Source organism: Ictidomys tridecemlineatus, chromosome 13 (assembly GCF_052094955.1).
Source record: "Ictidomys tridecemlineatus isolate mIctTri1 chromosome 13, mIctTri1.hap1, whole genome shotgun sequence".
NCBI classification, from domain to species: domain Eukaryota; kingdom Metazoa; phylum Chordata; class Mammalia; order Rodentia; family Sciuridae; genus Ictidomys; species Ictidomys tridecemlineatus.
In genome coordinates, this window is record NC_135489.1 from 45,903,252 (window position 1) to 45,923,046 (window position 19,795).

The following is a 19,795-nucleotide window of genomic DNA, read 5'->3' on the forward strand; positions in this document are numbered from 1 at the left end:
TAATCTTTGATTAAGGTTTCTCCTGGTCTATGCTTTGGACTAACCAGAAAGCCTATGGAATCAAGTTGACATCACCATCCGGTGCTTTTAAAACTTGAGTGTTTAATCTGAGGTCAAGTACGCATTCTGCCACCTCCTGTCCAAATAAAGTATGACTGCACTGAAATAATGAGTGTTGGCTAGCCTGGGACATAGGTAAATAGAGGCAAGTCCTGCCCGGCCCCTTTGCTGATACTCTGCCTTATCTCCTACCCCCATCCCCACTTTCTTCCACCACACATAGAGGAGCCCGGGCTGTTGGAATCATGAGCAGATTATGCACCTTCATCTCTCACAATCATACCACTTTTGAGACTTCATTTACCATCAGCCTATTAACATCCACAGATACTTAAAGGAACAGAAATGCAAGCTAACAATGGCAGCACTTGAGGAGCAGTCAAGAGCCCCCCAAAAGTAAGCAGCATAATATGTTGCTCTTTCTCTGCCCCAGTTAATTTGTGAGAGAAGGGGCATAACCAGGGATTGAATTCAGGGGCACTGGACCACTGAGCCACGTCCCCAGCCCTATTTTGTATTTTATTCAGAGACAGGGTCTCACTGAGTTGCTTAGTGCCTCGTTTTTTTTTTTGTTTTGTTTTGTTTTTTTTGCTGAGACTGGCTTTGAACTTAGAATTCTCTCATCTCAGCCTCTCAAGTGCTGCATTTACAGATGTGCACCACGGTGCCTGGTTTGCCCCAATTATTTTTAACAAAATATTTCAGATTAAAGAGTCATGACTATAAAGGTAGTTTTTAGGGTAAAGCCAAGCTGATGTCTTACCAGTAATGACCCCCAGGCAGCTTTCCACTGAAATTGACCTAGTAAGGGAATACCTAGACATTTACAGAATGCCTCTCTATGGAAACTTCGGGTTGGTCTGAATCTTGGCCATAAGCTTTGTGGGTCTTCAGAAGCTTATTAAAAACTGAGGAAAGAAAGAACTTTGGGGTATAAGGTCTGAATTACAAAGCTCTATATTCAGTAACAAGTTGTGTGGTTTTGAACAGCAAATCAACCTCTCCAGCCTTCCTCTGAAAATTAGGAAGCTGGGCACGATGAACCTGACAACACTTCGAGTTGTCAAGTTTTGATAGTTGTTTTATTCAACATTCAATCTGTGTTTCCTAGCACATATCATGTGCCAGGCACTGCTACGAATGTAAAGTTGTATTTTTAGAATTTTAAAGATCTTAGCTTTAGATGGTGATAAGAAAGCTATTTAGAAAAAGTCCAATCCTAAGACCTACTGAAGCTGATATTTGGGATGGAGTTTGTTATTTTCTTGACTGTCCTTCTTATTTTGAAGTTGTTGACTGATTCTGAATCAGAGCCTTCATTTTACCAAAATTAATTAAAGAAATTCATTGTTTTGAGACTGTAGAAATTTGATTTGGAGATGATTATCCAAGGTGCCACTGTGAACTCAGGCATGAGATTATCAAGCCTTTGTTAGTACATCCTCCCCAAATAATTTATGGCACTTCGACAAATCTATTTGTAAAATATATTTTATTGTTCATATGCCAAAGGTTCTATCTGAAAAAAAAAAGTTGCTAGATGATAATTCAAATGTTGTATGGGTTGTATCCATTTGAACCTCAATTGAGTCATGCAATGACACTGAAACCAAAAGTTAAAGAATAAACCAACACTGCAGCAGTAGCCACAACATGTGGTTGTTTTCATTCCTAGGGAGTGAGGATAACCTGGTCAAAGGGATTGACCTGGCCTCTGAGGACTCACCCTTGAGTTAAGACACATTCTTCCAAAGACTGCACCTCATGGGCTCATTTTGAATTGTTCAGAGCCCAGCTCTGAAAGCACCATTATTCAGGAAAGGGGTGTTTTATAAAATAAGAATTGATTTGAGAGAAAAAAGCAATGGAATTTTCCCTTTTTATAGAGTATGTTGACCCCATTGTGTTCTTAAATCATAATCAGTTTTACTACTTGCTGTGAGTTTATAATGAAAGGCTCTTATCTAACCAGGTCAGACTAGCCCAAGTTCTGCCTTCTTTGAAATTATAACCTCTGCTGATTTCATTCTGTTTTTTTAAAAAAAACAAATAATGTCATTAAAGTGACAAAAGTTATACGAGTCCTGGGTGACTTTCTTACAAGTTATAAGAAGCTTTAAAAAAAAAAAAAGAAATTGTAATTTCAAAATTTCCATTAAGATGACCTGCACCTGGTAGTATGTTATAGGGAAAGCATCTGGAAACCAGCCTTTTACTCTGAAATCTCAGCTGACATATTGTGTCATTATCAAAAGGTTCTCAGATTTACAAAATAAGGACAAGGATATGTGCCTGGTTTCATTTCTTACTATTCTTAGATAAATCTGAGTTATAATCTTTGTGCTGCCATTATATGGAGTCCCCCTACTTACCGGTTTATGACTACAGGATGTTAATAAAGTTGCTTTGAAATTGCTCAGCTGACATTTGATCAGAGCTGCAGGGAATCTGAACTGTACTAAGAATGACTTTTCTTTGTAACTCTATCACTGAGAACAAAATGGAGACCTTTGCTGAGGAAGCATAAACACAAGCAAGCCCCAGTCAGGTGTGGGAATGACTAAGCTCTTAATTTGAAACTTGAAGATTTTCCTTCCACATTGTCCTAGATAAAGAGGTCAAGAGATCCTTGAACTCCACACTAAAATCTCATTTTTGTTTTTTCCATGTGTCCTTTCCAAGTAGAGTTGACATGAGTCAAACCTTTGAATCAGTAGCCAAGGTGCCTACTTAGTCTATTTTTCAATCAATAAAATACCTGGATAGAATGGTTTCCAACTCAACCACCTTATTAAAACAATTTTTCTAGAATGGCAAAGGTCTGACTTGGTTTACTCCCAGCTGAGATTTGGCCTCTCATCACTCTCTCTTCCTGGTCCTCTTGTTATGCTACTCTGCTTTTCTCTGAAATCCAACAGAAAAGCCATCTAATAAAGTGACTTCTCTAGCAGAGGCCTTATATTGGATTTGCCTGCAGAGTTGCTGGGACCTAGAAAGTAAATGTTTTCCTGGGTTACAGGATTAGAGGGACAAATACAGAGGTGGATAGGGGAAAGAAGAGCAGACAGATTGGCACAGTACCTGGGGCTATGCAGACAGACAAGGCCCTGCTGCCTGTGGAGGGCAGTGACAGTTAGTCATCTGCGTATGGTGACACTCAGAAGAGGAGTGTTGACTGCCAGAAGATATTCTGGAGCTTGGGCAGAGGATCAAAGGGATCTGGAAGCCTTTGGCACAGAATGATCTATGACTGGGAACTAGAAGACTCTAAAGTAGGGCTCAAGGGGCAATGTACCAGTCCCAAGAAGACATAAAAGAGCAGCTAGGGAACCAGATTCAGGGCTCTGTGTGGGGAGAAGTGTGGTAGTTATGGGGACATGAATATATTAAGGAAATGAAGCTCTGGTTTCGTTTTTTAACTACATGACCTTGAGCAAGTTGTTTGCTTTCCCTGAACCTCCTTGTTTGTTTGTTTGTTTGTTTCCATATGTAAAATCTGGACAGTAATGGTAACTTTGCCATAGGTTTGCTGTGAGAAAATTTTAAAAAATAATTCCTGCAAAACTCTTAATACAGCAGCTCTAGATCAGGGTAGGACTGGTGGCAACATTGTCTTGATATTGAATCTCATCTGCTACTGGTGATGCTTCCTTGCATCTCTTAGACCCCAGCTTAGAATAGAATGGATCCCCAAGACTGTCTGTTCTGAGTCTCCAAAAGTAGAAGTAGCCATGTACAAGGACTGGAAGGGAGCAGAAACAGGGAATTAGTGTCTCTTCAAATACTTCTTCCTATGGGTTTTAGTTCTTTTTTCTAAATCTTCGAAAGCCTAAATAAGACCATATAAGATTAGTTTCTAATCCAGGTCAAGTCATATGCTCCATCTCGTGTTGTGATCTATCCCCCAAAACCAAAGGCTGAATGTTCTCTCTGATAAGTGGATGCTGATCTGTAATGGGAAGGCATGGAAATAATGGAGGAACTTTGATGGGGCTAGGTTCCATCTCGTGCTGTGATCTATCTATAAAATATCTTAGAGGATACATGACTAGAACAACACTGTTGGAAGAAACTGCAAAAGTCACCCTGTTGAATTGTCCATCTAGTGCCTGAGTCCTTCCCACACTAGTAAGCTGCTGTTGAACACCTGCAGGCCTGGGGAACTCATCAGCTTAGTTAGTCTTTAGCCAGCCCTCATTATACTTTCTTTCTTATAGTGACCCCAAGTTTCCATGTGGCTTTTATCCCTTAGTCTTCTTTTTAATATTTGGCCTGCAAAATAAGTCTAAATCCTTTTCCATTTGGTATGCACACAAATAGTAAATAATAGCTATCATAGCCCCATGAATCTTACTTTTCTAAAGATAAATGGAAAACATCTGTAGTCTCAGGGACTCGGGAGGTGAAGGCAGAAGGATCATAAGTTCAAGGACAGCCTGTGCAACTTAGCAAGGCCCTAAGCAACCTAGTGAAACCCCTGTCTCAACATAAAGCATAAAAAAGGCTGGTGATATGGCTCAGTGATGAAGCACCTCTGGGTTCAATCCCCAGTTCCAAATAAATAAATCTAAATGCTCTTTTTTCTTTTCTTTTTTTATTAATTTATTTATCTTAATTGGATATATATGACAGCAGAATGTATTTTGATTCATTGTACATAATTACAGCACAACTTTTCATTTCTCTGGTTGTACACAATGTAGCATTGCACATTGTGCAGTCATACATGTACTTAGGGTAATGATGTCCATTTCATTCCACCATCTTTCCTGCCCCCATGCCCCCTCCCCAACCCTCCATCCCCTTTGCCCCATCAAAATTCCCCCATTATTTCCATGCCCTCTCATTATGGATCAGAATCCACTTATCAGAGAGAACGTTTGGACTTTGGTTTTTTGGGATTGGATTATTTCTCTTAGCATGATATTCTCCAATCCCATTCATTTACTTGCAAATGTCATATCTTATTCTCTTTTAATGCTGAGTAATATTCCATTGTGTATACATACCCAGTTTCTTTATCCATTCGTCTACTGAAGGGCATCTAGGTTGCTTCCACAGTTTAGCTATTGTGAATTGAGCCGATATAAACATTGATGTGACTTCGTTACTATGGTATGCTGATTTTAAGTCCTTTGAGTATAGACTGAGGAGTGGGATAGCTGGGTCAAATGGTGGTTCTATTCCAAGTTTTCTAAGGAATCTCCATATAAATCAATAAACAAATCTAAATGCTCTATTTTCTTTTTTAAGTACAATAGAGAATATAACTTCAACTTCACAGTGATTTATTCAATTGCATATATTCTGAGATCGTTTTTGTCCAGAAATATTCAAAAACTGATTTAAATAATTTAAAATGTTTTTCCCATTCTGATTCTTTCCAAAAACCCTACAAAGAAAAAAAGCTAAATTGATTTGTTTTCCATCATTTTCATTATGAAAATGGAAGCTGAAAGCATTGTAAAGAAGGAAGAATAAGAAAAAAGAAATGAAGCTGAACAGAGAGGAAAACCTCTCCCATTCACAGCTAGATAATCACCTGATAATTTGATTTGACTGTAATGTTCTAACTCGCACACAACCCTCTGGGTTCAAAAAACAGGGAGAAGCAATTACCCATCATGAAATACACAGGTGACCCCCACATCTGCTTTTACCAGTTATTCCTTCCTGCTCATAATTTATTTACAGACACTGGGGAGAATCAATTAAATAAAGCAGGTGGAAGTACTTGGGTGAACAAAAATAGAAATTAAGTTGCTTATTGTTTTTCATGATGAATAATATTCAGATTCAGTTAACTTTCCTAAGCATCTTTCAGCCTGTTCTCGTGCCCACCACCTTTATATAGATTTCCTCCTTCGGCAGTATTGCTGTGAGGCTAATATTCTTACAGATGAGGACTTGGAGCCCGAGAGGGATTTGCCTAAGACCTTACAAGCAGGAAGTGGTGACTGCTTTCCCCAACATGACTATACCGATTAAGAACAGATCTGAAGCCAGGCGTGGAGGCTCACGCCTGTCATCCCAGCAGCTTAGGAAGCTGAGACAGGAGGATTGAGAGTTCAAAGCCAGCCTCAGCAAAAGCGAGGAGCTAAGTAATTCAGTGAGACCCTGTCTCTAAATAAAATACAAAATCGGGCTGGGGATGTGGCTCAGAAATCAAGTGTCCCTGAGTTCAATCCCTGGCACCAAAAAAAAAAAAAAAGGAATAGATCTGAGTGTGACTGTCATAAACTGATAATATAAAAGCTGATCCCAGATGGTACCTCTAAGCACTCTTCCAAATTCAGTTTTACTAGAATAATCAACCCCTTGGGAAGCATATCCATCAGGCAGCCCAGCTCATGTCCCTGCCTGCCCTCTGGTGGAGAGAACAGAATGGACCCACAGCAGACAAAAAAGGAGATGCTCATCAGCTGCTGAGTGCCAGAAAACCCAGCAACATTTTAGGTCCCTGGAACCCAGATGCCCTGTCCTACCTCCCCAGCCCCTACCTACACCCCTGTGCCACAGCCTCTAGATTCCCCACCTGCCTGCCAACCCATGTCTGTCCAAGACCCTGTGACTGTATGTGATCCTCCTTCTCTCTGGAATGAACTTTCTTCAGTAAAAAAGACCCTCTCCCAGGTCACCATGTTCCTTTTTATCCATACTTTAATGCAACACTGCAATCATAGAGAAATTTCCAGGTTTCTTTAAAAACATTCTAGGTCTCTGGAACCCAAAGGATATGATTAACAATTTTCAGTTGGTTGGATAAATGAGTAATTGATTAAATCCGGAATCTGGGAGAATCAAACTAAAGAATGTAGAAATGTTTTAGCTTTGGAAACAATAAATCATACCTTAATTTGTACTTAAAATCTGTACTTTCAATAAAAGTGATAATTTGCTAATGACAAACAATACTCAGATTCAAGAATATTTCTAAGAGACCCCAGGGAAAGTATGAAGGAATGTGAAGCAAGTGAAAATGTCTTCAGCTTTCCTGAAGCCTTAGTTTCAGGGCCTCTTTCCCCACCTCTCCCAGGACAGCAGCGCCCACATCCTCTGACCTCCTCTCGGCAACCCCAGTTTCTCCTGGGTTTTCAGTTTGACATCTTGCACCACCCACTCAATTGTCTTTGCCTTCTGTCTTTTTGCCAGGACAGCAATGGACAATCATCCTGGGCCTCCTTTCGCTAATAGGCTCGGGCTGAAATAGCACTCTACAGCAGAAAATGTAACTTTAGATTCTATAACAGCATCAGGTTGTCCTTTCGGTCCCCATTCCCACTGATGGGTAAGCCAGTGTTCTCTGGCTGAAGCAGACTCTTGGCGCTCTATTACTATAAAGACCTCTGGGGTTAAATTTAGACAATTCTGGATAGGCTCCCTCCTCCTGTCCTTCTCTCCAAAGTGACCTAAGATCTCAAAGGCCATGCTTCTACCCTGGCATCAGGAGAGACTCATGCCTGAACTTTGTGCTGGTCTCTCTTGTCTCCATACATCCTGAACTGGTGCCCCCCAAATGCAGCTGGTTTCACATAATGTTGACCCTGCCATGGTCTCTGCTCATGAATTTGTGCCTTGTCTTCCCAAACCCAGGCTTACTCCAGGCCACTGTTGCCTGAGCACTTCCAGTCCACAGGCAGACAGGAAGTCCTGGGTACTCGGACGCCTGGTAGATGTGGGTCATAGGGATTATGGGATGTCTCAGGTCCACCGTCAATGGTGACAAGTCCCATCACCATTTCTTTTCTATCTCTCAGGCACAAGCCAAGAACAGAGCTTCTGTAAAGCACTTATGATTTTCCTGGGCTCCATCCCAAGAGAAGGAGACAATCCTTCCCCATCTGGAATTCCCCATAATTTATCTGGGTGTTTCCACCGTTAATTTACTTACCTTCCTGCCTCCACACAACCAGATTCAACCCAGAAGGGGAGGAAAGTGTGGACACTCCACTTCTCTTGCTTCTCCTTCCTACATGAGTGGGGTTTTCTATTTTCTGTTTCTTCTAGCAGGACCCACCCTGTTGTCAAATCCTCCATCCTCTGGGCATTTCACCTTGTCCTCTCTGGAGTCATTATTTCAGCCTCAGGGCTTCTTATTCCCAAGGAAGTTGGGGAATAATATCAAGAAATATTACCAAAAATATTACCTTGCTTAACTCGCCAGGGTGTGTCACTTGCTAGAAAACACAAATTAACTTCACATAAAATGAACCTAAGCTCCTTTAAAACATGATGTGGCTGTGGGGGACATGAATATAGAAAAGAAGAAGAGAAATGTCTTGAGTTCTTTGACTCTACCTTAAAGGACAATTCTCAGTTTCCCGTGGTTACAAAGGACTTTCACTAGGCAGGATGCATTGTGTGCACATGACTGAGCACCAGAAAAGAAATTAGTGGTCTGGAGGCCGAGGAAGGGAAAGACAGCCTGGCTTCTTTTTTGGATGTATGCAGTCTTGTTCTGCCTGGTGTGCTGTGCTGTCCCCTGCACAAACCAGTAAGATCCCAGCAAAGTTCCCACACAGCCTTCCTCAAAATCTGTACCACACCCTGGGGTTAAATGTCTAAACCGAAATGACAGTTTTTATAAGCCCCAAACTGGATATTGGCAGTCAGGCAAGCAGTCCAGGCACTGCCAAACGCCAGTGTATGTCGATGGGTTAAGAACACTCTCTTCTTCCTTGGAGACTTCTTGGGAGCATATCAATCAGCCGGAGGGTCAATCTGCCTTTATCAAGTTCTTTCCCAGGGTTTTGGGTTTTGGAAACTTGGGGTCAAGCACCACAGTCACACTGGCCGCCTCCTCTTCCCGCAGGATGGGACAGCGCCCCTGTGGATCGCGTCCCAGATGGGCCACAGCGAGGTGGTGCGGGTGATGCTGCTGAGGGGCGCAGACCGCGACGCCACGCGCAACGTGAGTGTCCGAGGGATCCCCGCGGCCACCAATCGGAGCCACCCAACAGACTCCACCAGGCTTGGATGTACACAGAAAGTCGGGTGTTTCTTTAGTCTGCAACTCACCTGGGCTTCCTCCCAATCTCCACCTGCTCTTTAGCAAGAAAACAAAGTCGAAGTGAAAGTCCAAGTCGGTGGAAACTTTGATGTTGCCATGAATTCTGGGCGGAGTGGGGACCCACGGAACCTTGCTGGGCCTCCGGCCTGTGGGTCATGGAAGGTCATGCATGGTGTGCAAGGTCATGCATGGTGTGCCAGCAAGCGATACCCCTGGCTGGCTGCATCTCACCCCTGGTCTCCGCAGCTGCAGACTGCTGCACCACATTCCCATGCTCCTGCTGTCCACACTAGCTTCCCAAGGTGTCACCTAATCCACTTGGGTGTGCCTGGAACAAGCCCTTTGCCCCAGGGGAACTAAAAGGCATCTTGGGGAGATTCTACCCACACCAGGCTGTCTGCTTTTTGTCTCACTGTGCCTGACCTCTTTACCTTTCTATCATCTTTGCCTATGTGACCCACCTTCCCCTCTCCAAGTCTAAGCCCAGAAAAGGAAAATCCTAAGATACATTTCCGACTGCTCACATGTCCTTTCTCCCACTCTCTCTTCCCACCATCACTGAAGCCAGAAAACAAAAATCTGTTAAGCCCACCTTCCTTCTTCCTGATGCCAGATAAACCCTAATGGTGACTAGAGGAAAGTTCCAGAGCTAATCCTACAAATGACAGCAAGTGATCAATCAAAGCATGAAGCTTTGAAAAAAAGCTCTTCTTGTACCAAAAGCGATGACAGAAGCTGAATATTAATTCTTGACTTTGTCCTTGAATTCTTTTTTTTTTAAGCAGATTTCAACCTCCCACCTGGCCCCCTGCCATCAAACACAGGCAAATGGGTACACAGAGGAGACTAGGGCAAAGTTGTATAAATTTTTAAAATAGTACATACAGTACAACAATAATCTAAATGGTTAAAAACAGTTAGATGATTTCTGCTAAGTCACCAGCAGCAAGAATGCCTCTTGAATCCATTAATACCCTAAAAATATGCTCTTGAAATTCCCCTTGTCTCTGACCCCATATTCTAAGGGACTGGGGAATTATGAATTCCCAAATGCAGACTTCTAAGTTAATATAATGATCACATATTGTGTCTAATATTCTTCATGCAGAATTAACTGCTTAATATGCCCCAGACTGCTCTGAGATTGAGACATTGCTGATCTGTGCTTCATTTACACATTTTGCCTATTTCTGGCAAACACATTATACTCCCAGTTCTCAACTGACATTTAGTTCTCAGCCAACCCAGACATATGTTAATAATCAACTTTTATTTTCCTGTTTCTATTCAGGACGGTACCACAGCATTGTTGAAAGCAGCCAACAAAGGGTATAATGATGTAATCGAGGAGTTGCTTAAATTCTCTCCCACTCTTGGTATTTTGAAGGTAAGACCTAAGAGAAATGATACAATCTAGAAAGGTAACAGGTTAGAAAATAAGTTCTTATTGGAGACTGCTGTAGAATTTGGGTATAATCAGCCTGGGGAGGGCGTTCTTAAGAAGACACGCCTCCAACTTCACGGTGCTGGAGTTCCAAGGGTACTAGTAAAAATGAGAAGGTGGTAAAAGGAGTAAACTGAGTTCCTAGTATTCTAGGAAAAAAAAAAAGATAATTGTAATGAAATTGCTAAATGGGAAAGTAAACCATATTGATATCATTTGGAAGATTTGTGAAATCAAGGAAGAATGCTCTTCTCTTCATTATCCTAAGCGAAGAATCCCTGAGCTTGGTTACCTTAAATGAAATAAAATTTGCTTCAAAGATCTGAAAGCCTCAGAAAAATGTCTTTCTGGGTCTTCCACAAAACAGGGCCCAATCCTCTTCAGTAAGTTTTAATACTTACAGATTAAAATATTTATAAACTATAGGGGATGCCAGGAGTCAACAAACTTTTTTCTATAAGGGACCAGATAGTAAATATTTTAGGTTTTCTGTCATAACTGCTCTACGCTGTTGTGGTGGTAAGAACACAGCCAGGAACAATAACAACAAATGGGGCTGATTTCCCATAAAACTTCATGTACTTATGGAATTTTGTATTTTCACATTACAAGATATTCTTCTTTCAATCTTTATTTAATCACTTAAAAGTGCAATACCAGTTCTTGGCTTGCAGGGATACAAAAACCGGCAGTGGGATAGACTTGACTGGCAGACAGAAGTTTGCTGGCCACGTGTATGCCTCTCCTGTCTTCTCAAATAGAGGATGCCACATCTTGGCACAGTGGCTTAGCAGTTTGGGAACTGTGCCCTCAGAGTCTGTCAATGTGCATAAAGTCTACTTGTCCTTGAAGGCTTTTGGGACACTTCCTGTCTGTCCTTTAGAGTTCTCAACTCCATTCTTGCTATCAGGTAACACAGAACTGCTGCTGTCAGTGTATGGGTCCTTCCAACACTGAGCTACTTCTGATCTTACGTGAACTTGGAAGACAGAAAACTGCACTTGTTAAAATCATTTGTAAAGTAGGAATAAATCATCTTTGAAAGCGAACTTTATGAAGAAAAGGGATGGAGCTTTAGAAACATTATCCAGTCTTTTTCAAACAGCTCTTTAAAAATTTTTTTTTTTAAATTCATAGCTGTGTTGCACATAGGTGACATTGTTAGGCTGGTTAAGATATAAATTTGAGAAATATTACACTAATTAGTAAATTATAACACTTTTGAAAGCAACCATAGAAAAATGCTATTTTGCTAGATTTTCCCCCTCTTCCACAAAACCAGCATAATTTTTAAAAATTTATTTATTTTGGTACCAGGGATTGAACCCAGAGGCGCTAAACCATTAATCCACATCCTTAGCTCCTTTTTATATTTTATTTAGAGATAGGGTCTCACTAAGTTGCTTAGGGCCTCCCTAAATTACTGAGGCTGGCTTTGAATTCGTGATCCTCCTGCCTCAGCCTCCTGAGCCGCTGGGAATTATAGGCATGCACCACCATGCCAAGCTCAGCATAATTTTTATTAGTCATTAATTTTACAAAATTAAGTTTGAACTTGGGTACTGTTTATATACATCTGTACCCTCTGGAACCAATGTCCTGTGGTTGCCCGTGATTCTTATGTAAGTGGTTATATTCTCTTCCCCTCCCCTCCCTCGTCCAGCCACAAGCTACATTTAGCTGCTTCCTTATTTCAATGAACATTTTCACCATATTTCATATAATGTTAGTAACTCATCCAGTAGACCATTCTGTGCTTAGAAATAAATGTTCTAGCTCCAGAGTCGGGGGTGGGGGGGAAGGATGCCTCAGCCCACATATTCTTCCTGTTAAATGCAGTGACTGCACGCCCACCCCTGCCCACCAGAGTGGGCAGACATAGTGACTAGCTGGGCTGACAGGTGGTCCCACTGGCCAGCCAGCTGTTCCTCCGGCCCTGCTGGAAGTGGCTCACCAAATGTACAAAGACTATCTGTGTTATTCTTCAAAAAAAAAAAAAAAAGTTTGGCACAGCATTGCTGGGTATTTTTGCAGCAATTCCTAAAGTATATACAAGTGCCTGAAGTTATCTGTACCGTGGGTCAGATTCCTTGTTTCATGTGCAAAAAAAAAAAAAAAAACATTGGCAATATTTATACTTATCATAAGCTGTGTATCCGAGAACACTATACCAGGTTCTGATATGACTTTGAAAAGTACAAGGGAAGGTAAGTAAGATTCTGACATCACAGTCTCATCACTGAGGTAATTTAGGATGAAAGCCAAGCTAAGCGCTGATATGAGTTCTTCCTGACACACACTGTCTTTTTCTTCTAGAATGGGACATCAGCACTCCACGCAGCAGTGCTCAGCGGGAACATTAAAACAGTTGCCCTTCTCCTGGAAGCAGGGGCCGACCCAGCCCTGAGAAACAAGGTACCTATTTCTTTTAACCCCATTTGGTCCTTGTGCAAAGAGATAAGACTACATCCTCCCAAGCCAGAATAAGCATTTTTCTGGCTTCAATCTCTATTTTCATTCTTATGCACGGGTAGTGTATGCAAGGTTGCTATTAATAGTTTATTCCTGAGCAGTAATTTGGACCCAAGGAATTGTACTAAAAATCCTGTGTCATCAATGGTTTTTCTGTTAACAGTGGTGCAGGCTTCCAGCAGGGATGAGAAAGGCAGGCCAAGCAGTTATTATGGCGAGGAAGTATTATTGGTTTTTTTTGTTGTTGTTGTTTTGAGTGTTTTGTTTTGTTGGTACTGGGGATTGAACTCAGGGGCACTTAACCACTGAGTCACATCCCCAGCCCTTTTTTGTATTTTATTTAGAGACAGGGTCTCACTGAGTTACTTAGTTCCTCGCTAAGTTACTGAGGCTGGCGTTGAACTCATGATCCTCCTGCCTCAGCCTCTTGAGCAGCTGGGATTATAGGTGGGAACCATTACACACAGAAAGTATTATTGTTCTGTCATCAGAGATGTGCCCTAAAAATGCCAGAGTTCTGGTAGCTAACCACCATCCCCATAGGTTGGATGTCCATTGCCAAAGTATTTAATTCATTAGCTAACTCATCAATTTGCTCCATAGTATATGGAGTAATAATTTTATTGGGAGAAATTCCAAACACTGTCTTTGCTGCTCTTATACCTTTGAGTATTAATTGTCCTACAGCCTCAGGATACCTAGTAAGAATAGTGTTAGGAGAATAAGATAAATGTATCCACAATAATGGACCTTCCTGCCAAAATACTCCTGTAGGAATATTTCTTGTTGGTAGTACAATAAATAATAAAGGCAAACTTATATCAATTCTATCTAAATGCATATTTTCCATATATGTCTCAATAATTTTTAATGCCTTTCTAGCTTTAGGAGTTAACATTCGGGGTGAATTCGGATCTGATGGACCTTTTAGAATATCAAATAAAGGTCCCAACTCTCCTGTTGGTATGCCTAGATAGGGCCTTATCCAATTTATATCTCCCAACAACTTTTGAAAGTCATTAAGTGATTTGAGTTGATCTACTCGTATTTGAATTTTAGGTGGACGGACCATGGTTGAGGATAATAGAACTCCTAAATAATTAATTGGAAAATTTAATTGTACTTTGTCTATCCCTATCTCTAGATTATAATTTTTTAACAAGTTTGTAAGTGTGGCATAACATTCCAGCAATGTGTTTTTATCTTTATGTGCCAATAATACATCATCCATATAGTGAAATATTTTTAGTTCAGGATTTTGATTTCTAAGTGGCTGGATTGCTTTATTAACATATATTTGACACATAGTTGGACTGTTAGCCATTCCTTGAGGGAGTACTTTCCATTCATATCTCTCATCAGGACCTTCATGATTTAATGCAGGGATAGTAAATGCAAAACGTGGACTATCCTCGGCATGAATTGGAATCGAAAAAAAGCAATCTTTAATGTCTATAGCTAAAACATGCCACATTTTTGGTAAAGCAGACAATTGAGGAATCCCTGATTGAGCAGGTCCCATAATGACCATTTCATTATTAATTGCTCTTAAATCTTGTAATAATCTCCATTTACCCGATTTCTTTTTGATAACAAAAATGGGAGTATTATGGGGAGATACGGAAGGTTGTAAATGTCCTTCCGCTAATTGTTGTTTGACCAGATCATGGGCTACTTGTATCTTTTCTTTAGTCAGGGGCCACTGAGGAACCCACACTGGTCTTTCTGATTTCCAAGTAATTTTGATTGTCTCAGTGGCCCTTTCTGAAAATCCAACCCATGTCTGTCTGTTCCTTGATCTATTTGAATTGGCGCTGCTATACCTTGTTCTTGTTTTCCTAATCTTTTTTCTTTCCTGATACCTTGTCTAACCCTAGTAGTGGGCACATTAGGATTGATGTTATTTGTTAACATCAAACCTAGTTGATCTAGGACATCTCGTCCCCATAAATTAATAGGAAGGTGATCCAAAACATATGGCTGTATAGTTCCTTCACATCCTTCAGGATCCTTCCAATCTAATACCATAGCACTTCTATGGGGATTAGTCGCCACTCCTAGGCCTCGAAGCGTTTGAGTGGCTTGTTGTAATGGCCAATGTTTTGGCCATTCTTGAAGAGATATGATGCTAAGGTCAGCACCTGTGTCCAGCAGTCCATTAAAGTCACGACCCTGAATATTTAGTTTTAACATTGGGCGAGAATCTAAATTTAAAGACAACATAGCCCAATCTACACCTGTGGAGCCTAATCCCTTGGAACCTCTTTCTACATTAAGACTAGAGAACTTATTATGTAGGCTGGGTAGTATTAACAACTGTGCTATTCTATCTCCAGGTGAAATTACTGATATACCTCCTGGAGAACTAGCTATAATTTTTATTTCACCTACATAATCGGGATCAATTACCCCAGGACTTATCATAAGTCCTTTTAATGTAGATGAACTATGTCCCAACAATAAGCCTACTGTTCCTTGGGGAAGAGGTCCTTTTACTCCTGTGGGAATGATTTGAACTCCCATCTCTGGAGTTAATACTGCTCTGGCAGAGGCGCAGATGTCCAACCCTGCGCTCCCTCGGGTTTGTCTGATGAGGGATTTAATGGACAATGTGTCCTGGGCACCACCCTGATGGGGTTTCTGGGTTCCTCCACTGCCCCGTATATTTGTGGTTGTGGGCCCCGGAGCATTGGGCCCCCCGGTCCGTTTTTTGGCAATGAAGCCTGGTGCCTTTCTCCACGATATCGTGGGTAAATACCTGATCCTTGTCCGTTTTTTGATAAGGGAGTACCTTCTATGGTGGTTTGAGAACGGCATTCATTAGCCCAATGTCTCCCTCTACGGCATCGTGGGCAAATACCCGGTATTCTATTCCTTTGATTTCTAGTTTTGTTAAACCCTCCTCTTATGGGGCAACTCCTTTTAAAATGTCCTGTTTGTTCACAATTATAGCATGTTTCTAGCCTGGCATCTAAAGCCTGTTGTACTGCAGCTGCCAAGACTTGCCCTTGTTCATTAACATCTCTACATAATTTAATATATGTGTTTAAATCTTCATGTCTCCATGGTCTAATAACCTCTCTGCAGCAACGATTTGCTTGGTCATAAGCCAGTTGTTTTATTAATGGCATTGCTTGTTCTGTGTCACCAAAAATTTTGGCAGCCGTTTGAATAAGCCTATCTACAAAGTCAGCGTAAGGTTCATTAGGTCTCTGTATTACCTTAGATAGCTGACCTTGTAAATCTCCATGTCCTTGTAAAGTCTTCCATGCCCTAACTGCGTCTGCAGCAATCTGTACATATACAGCAGGATCATATTCCATTTGTTGCCGCTGACCCTCATAAGGTCCCTTTCCTAATAACATTTCAAGACTTCTTTGAGGGTAACCGGCTGCTGCATTTCGCCTAGCTGTCTCCATGCAAAATTCCTCATTGGCAACCTTCCATAACAAATATTGTCCTCCATTTAGCACAGATTTACACATGCTAGCCCAATCTGCTGGCGTCATGTCCAAGTTAGTAATGGACTCCACCATGCTTACCGTGAAGGGGGCTTGAGGACCATAGGTTGTTACAGCCTCCTTTAACTGCTTCACTGTTTTAAATTCTAAAATACGGTGAATTCGCCGCCCTCCTGCCTGTTCAAATACAGGGCATGCTAATCTTTGAGGTCCTGTCTCAGGATTCCATCTATCAACTACGGGGTTTGAGGGCCACTCAGCTGTCTCCATCGGTGGGGCTGTTGGTTGAATTACACCCTCTGGTAAAACGGAGTTAGTGACAGCCTCTTGTTGTGGCCTTTTTTCTAATAACCCCTTTTCCTTTAAATTTTCTCCCTTTCTCTGACTAGCTTGAGAGACCTTCTCTTTTGCTTGACCTAAAATGTCTTCCTCCATGGTCTGAATCTCTAACAATTTACTTAACACTTTTTCGGCTTCTTTTTTAATAATTTCTAATCTTCTATAAAGATAACGCAATCCAATAAGATAACACAAAACAAAACCACAACTGAATGAAACAAAAACTGAATAAAAATTCACTGTATCAATTTTCTCTTTCTCGGGGCTAACAAACTTCAAACCTTGAGCCAACCATTTTTCCCAGTTTGCCTGAGAAATTTCTAGGGATAGGCAGCTTGAAACAAAAATGAAATAAATCAAAACAAGAACACATTGTTTTTTGAAATGGTCACCCATTCTCTCGCCTTCCCTCAGGGGGGAGCGATTTTACTCACCTCCAAATTTCAGACGTTCCGCGTACGGGCCACCAAAATGCCAAGGCCAAAGTCTCGGCTTGGCACCAGAATCACGAGGCACTCACAGCTTTGTAGGTTCAAACAGCAATTCTTTATTCCAGCTCTCACACCACCTCCACACAGGTCCAGGGGCAAACGCGTTCTGCTGTCTCCCGCACAATTCACCTACTCCACGAGGCTCTCTCCAAATCCCATTTTAATCTCACGAGAACTCAACGGGAACAAGCAGCAGGAACACCCTAATCCCAGCAATAATCTTCAACTTCCAACTTCCCTAAAACCCATTATCTTAAACTGGCAACGCCTTAAACTCAAGGAGCCGGTTACTTCCTCAAACCTGATCAGCTCTAAACCCGGATCTGCCTAGGTCCTTGAGCAAGGTCACCTCATTAAAGCATGCATGCAATGTTCCATCAAATGTCCTCTAAGCAGCATGGGGTACGCTTGGCAAGGAAATTTCGATGCGTCATTCCTACTTGGTAATGGCCCTCAGCAGTCCATGTCTTAAGAATTGTTTGCACTGTTCGGTGACTATGTGGGGGAAGTGTTGCCTTTATATTGTTAAAGGCAGCCCATGTCACTGTTACAAAACCAACTCATATTTTTTATAGTCCTAAATCCTTTTTACAGTTAGGCCAGGGCTAGGGATGTAGTTCAGTGGTAGAGCACTTACCTAATATGCACAAGGCCCAAAATTCAATCCCTAGCACTACAAATGAAAACAAACAACAACAACAAAAATAGTTACCATTAGGCCAAAGTTGGAAGTTGGAGAGTATACAATAACAATGGCAGGAATGTCATTGTACTTCCTCCTATTCAGCATTTGCCTCAGCTGTCACATGCACAGATTCAGAGTGAGGAGACTAACCTAGCAAAGATCTAAACTACCCATTTTTTTAAAGATCTTTTTTTTATTTGTTTTACTTAGTTACACATGACAGTACAGTGATCTTGACATATCATACATTTGAATCAGATGAGATATAATTTCTCTGAGTATACAGGTTGCAGAATCACACTGGTCATGCAGTCACGTATGTATACACAGTAATAATAATGTCTGTTTCATTCTACTATTTTTGAAAGAAGATGCACTAATCAATAAGGAAAGGTATGAAAAGAAACTTTTACTTTACTCCATACTTACACACTCTTTGAATTTTATAAATATCTATTACTGTTTAAAATTATTTTAATAATAAAAACAAAACATGGGGTTGGAGATGTAGTTCAATGGTAGAGCACTTGCCTGGCATGTATGAAATCCTGGGTTTGATCTTCAGGATTGCAAAAAAAGTATGTGTGTGTGTGTGTGTGTGTGTGTGTGTGTGTGTGTGTATAATATCATGACACTTTGAAAAGAAGCCATTAAGAAGTGCCTATTAAACAATATGCCAGGGGCTAGGGATGTGGCTCAAGCGGTAGTGCGCTTGCCTGGCATGCGCAGGGTGCTGGGTTCGATCCTCAGCGCCACATAAAAAAAATAAAAAATAAATAAAGATGTTGTGTCCACTGATAACTAAAAAATAAATATTAAAAATTCTCTCTCTCTCTCTCTCTTTAAAAGAAAAAAAAAACAATATGCCAAAGTCAAGGGTCATTTTTCTTTTGTTTTACTTAGACTATAGAAGTATTTTTCTTTTCCTATTCTCAACCTTGAGTTGCTTGACGTTAGCGTTTCTGCTTATCTCTTCCTGGGATACTCAGGTCTGTTCTCCAGCCTGCTTGGTGGCCAGTTGAGATCACAGTTGCCTTTCTTTTAGATCTTACCTTTAGACCTTATGCATGGACTTTCAGAAGAGGTCAGTCTTTGTTGGTGAACTATCCAGGACTGAATTAAGCAAGGGGGACATATTCAATCCCTAACCCTTAATATAGGACTTGAAACATGCAATTCCTCCCAGCATAATGCAATAATCAATCATAGTGGTTTTGGGGTAATATCCAGTGGGAAAAGTGTTGAACTTTGACCTATCCTAAAACTGCTTCAGTGTATATGTCAGTGCTCATGTTGGAGCCTCATACTACTGAAGCCTTTAGAGTTCTGGGAAGCCCTCACTTATCTACCAGCTCCTCTAGAGAAGCCATCATCTTTAATGGCAGCTCCAGAAGCAAGGGGGAACCTCCCAGGACTCCTGAGATAGTATTCTTAGCTTTCATTCATTCATTCAACAACTACTTGTTGAACACCTAGTAGATACCATGTTCCACCATGTGACCGGCGCACTGGTTTCATTAAAGAGGTTCTTGGCATAAAAGTTAGCTAGTGAGATCAAAATAAACACACAGACTCAATTACCTTTTTCTATGACCAGGTCCAAGACGGCTCTCACCTCTCTGGCTCATACCTCGAACCACCCAGTAGGGCAGCAAGGATTACTCAAGGCTAGCAGGAGAGAGAGGCAGAGCCCGCCAGGAAGTGGCCTTTTATTGGGGAACAAGAAATTCAGGGGAAAATTCCATCCAGTGAAGGTCTAGGCGGGCAGCACTCCAAGGTCAGGGTCAGTGATTGGCCTCAGGGTCAGTGGTCAGTCACACCCCCACACGGACA

General features: G+C 41.3%; 1 protein-coding gene across 10 annotated transcripts in view; it reads left to right on the plus strand.

Moving 5' to 3' along the window:
• Window positions 1-19,795, plus strand: part of Ankrd29 (ankyrin repeat domain 29) — a 50,104-nt gene that overhangs the window by 23,334 nt on the left and 6,975 nt on the right. For all 10 annotated transcript variants that reach the window (XM_078030258.1, XM_078030253.1, XM_078030254.1 and 7 more), the window contains 3 exons: window positions 8,873-8,971; window positions 10,362-10,457; window positions 12,831-12,929. In XM_078030258.1, coding sequence (XP_077886384.1) covers window positions 8,873-8,971; window positions 10,362-10,457; window positions 12,831-12,929 — 294 coding nt within the window. The remainder of the gene's footprint in view (window positions 1-8,872; window positions 8,972-10,361; window positions 10,458-12,830; window positions 12,930-19,795) is intronic.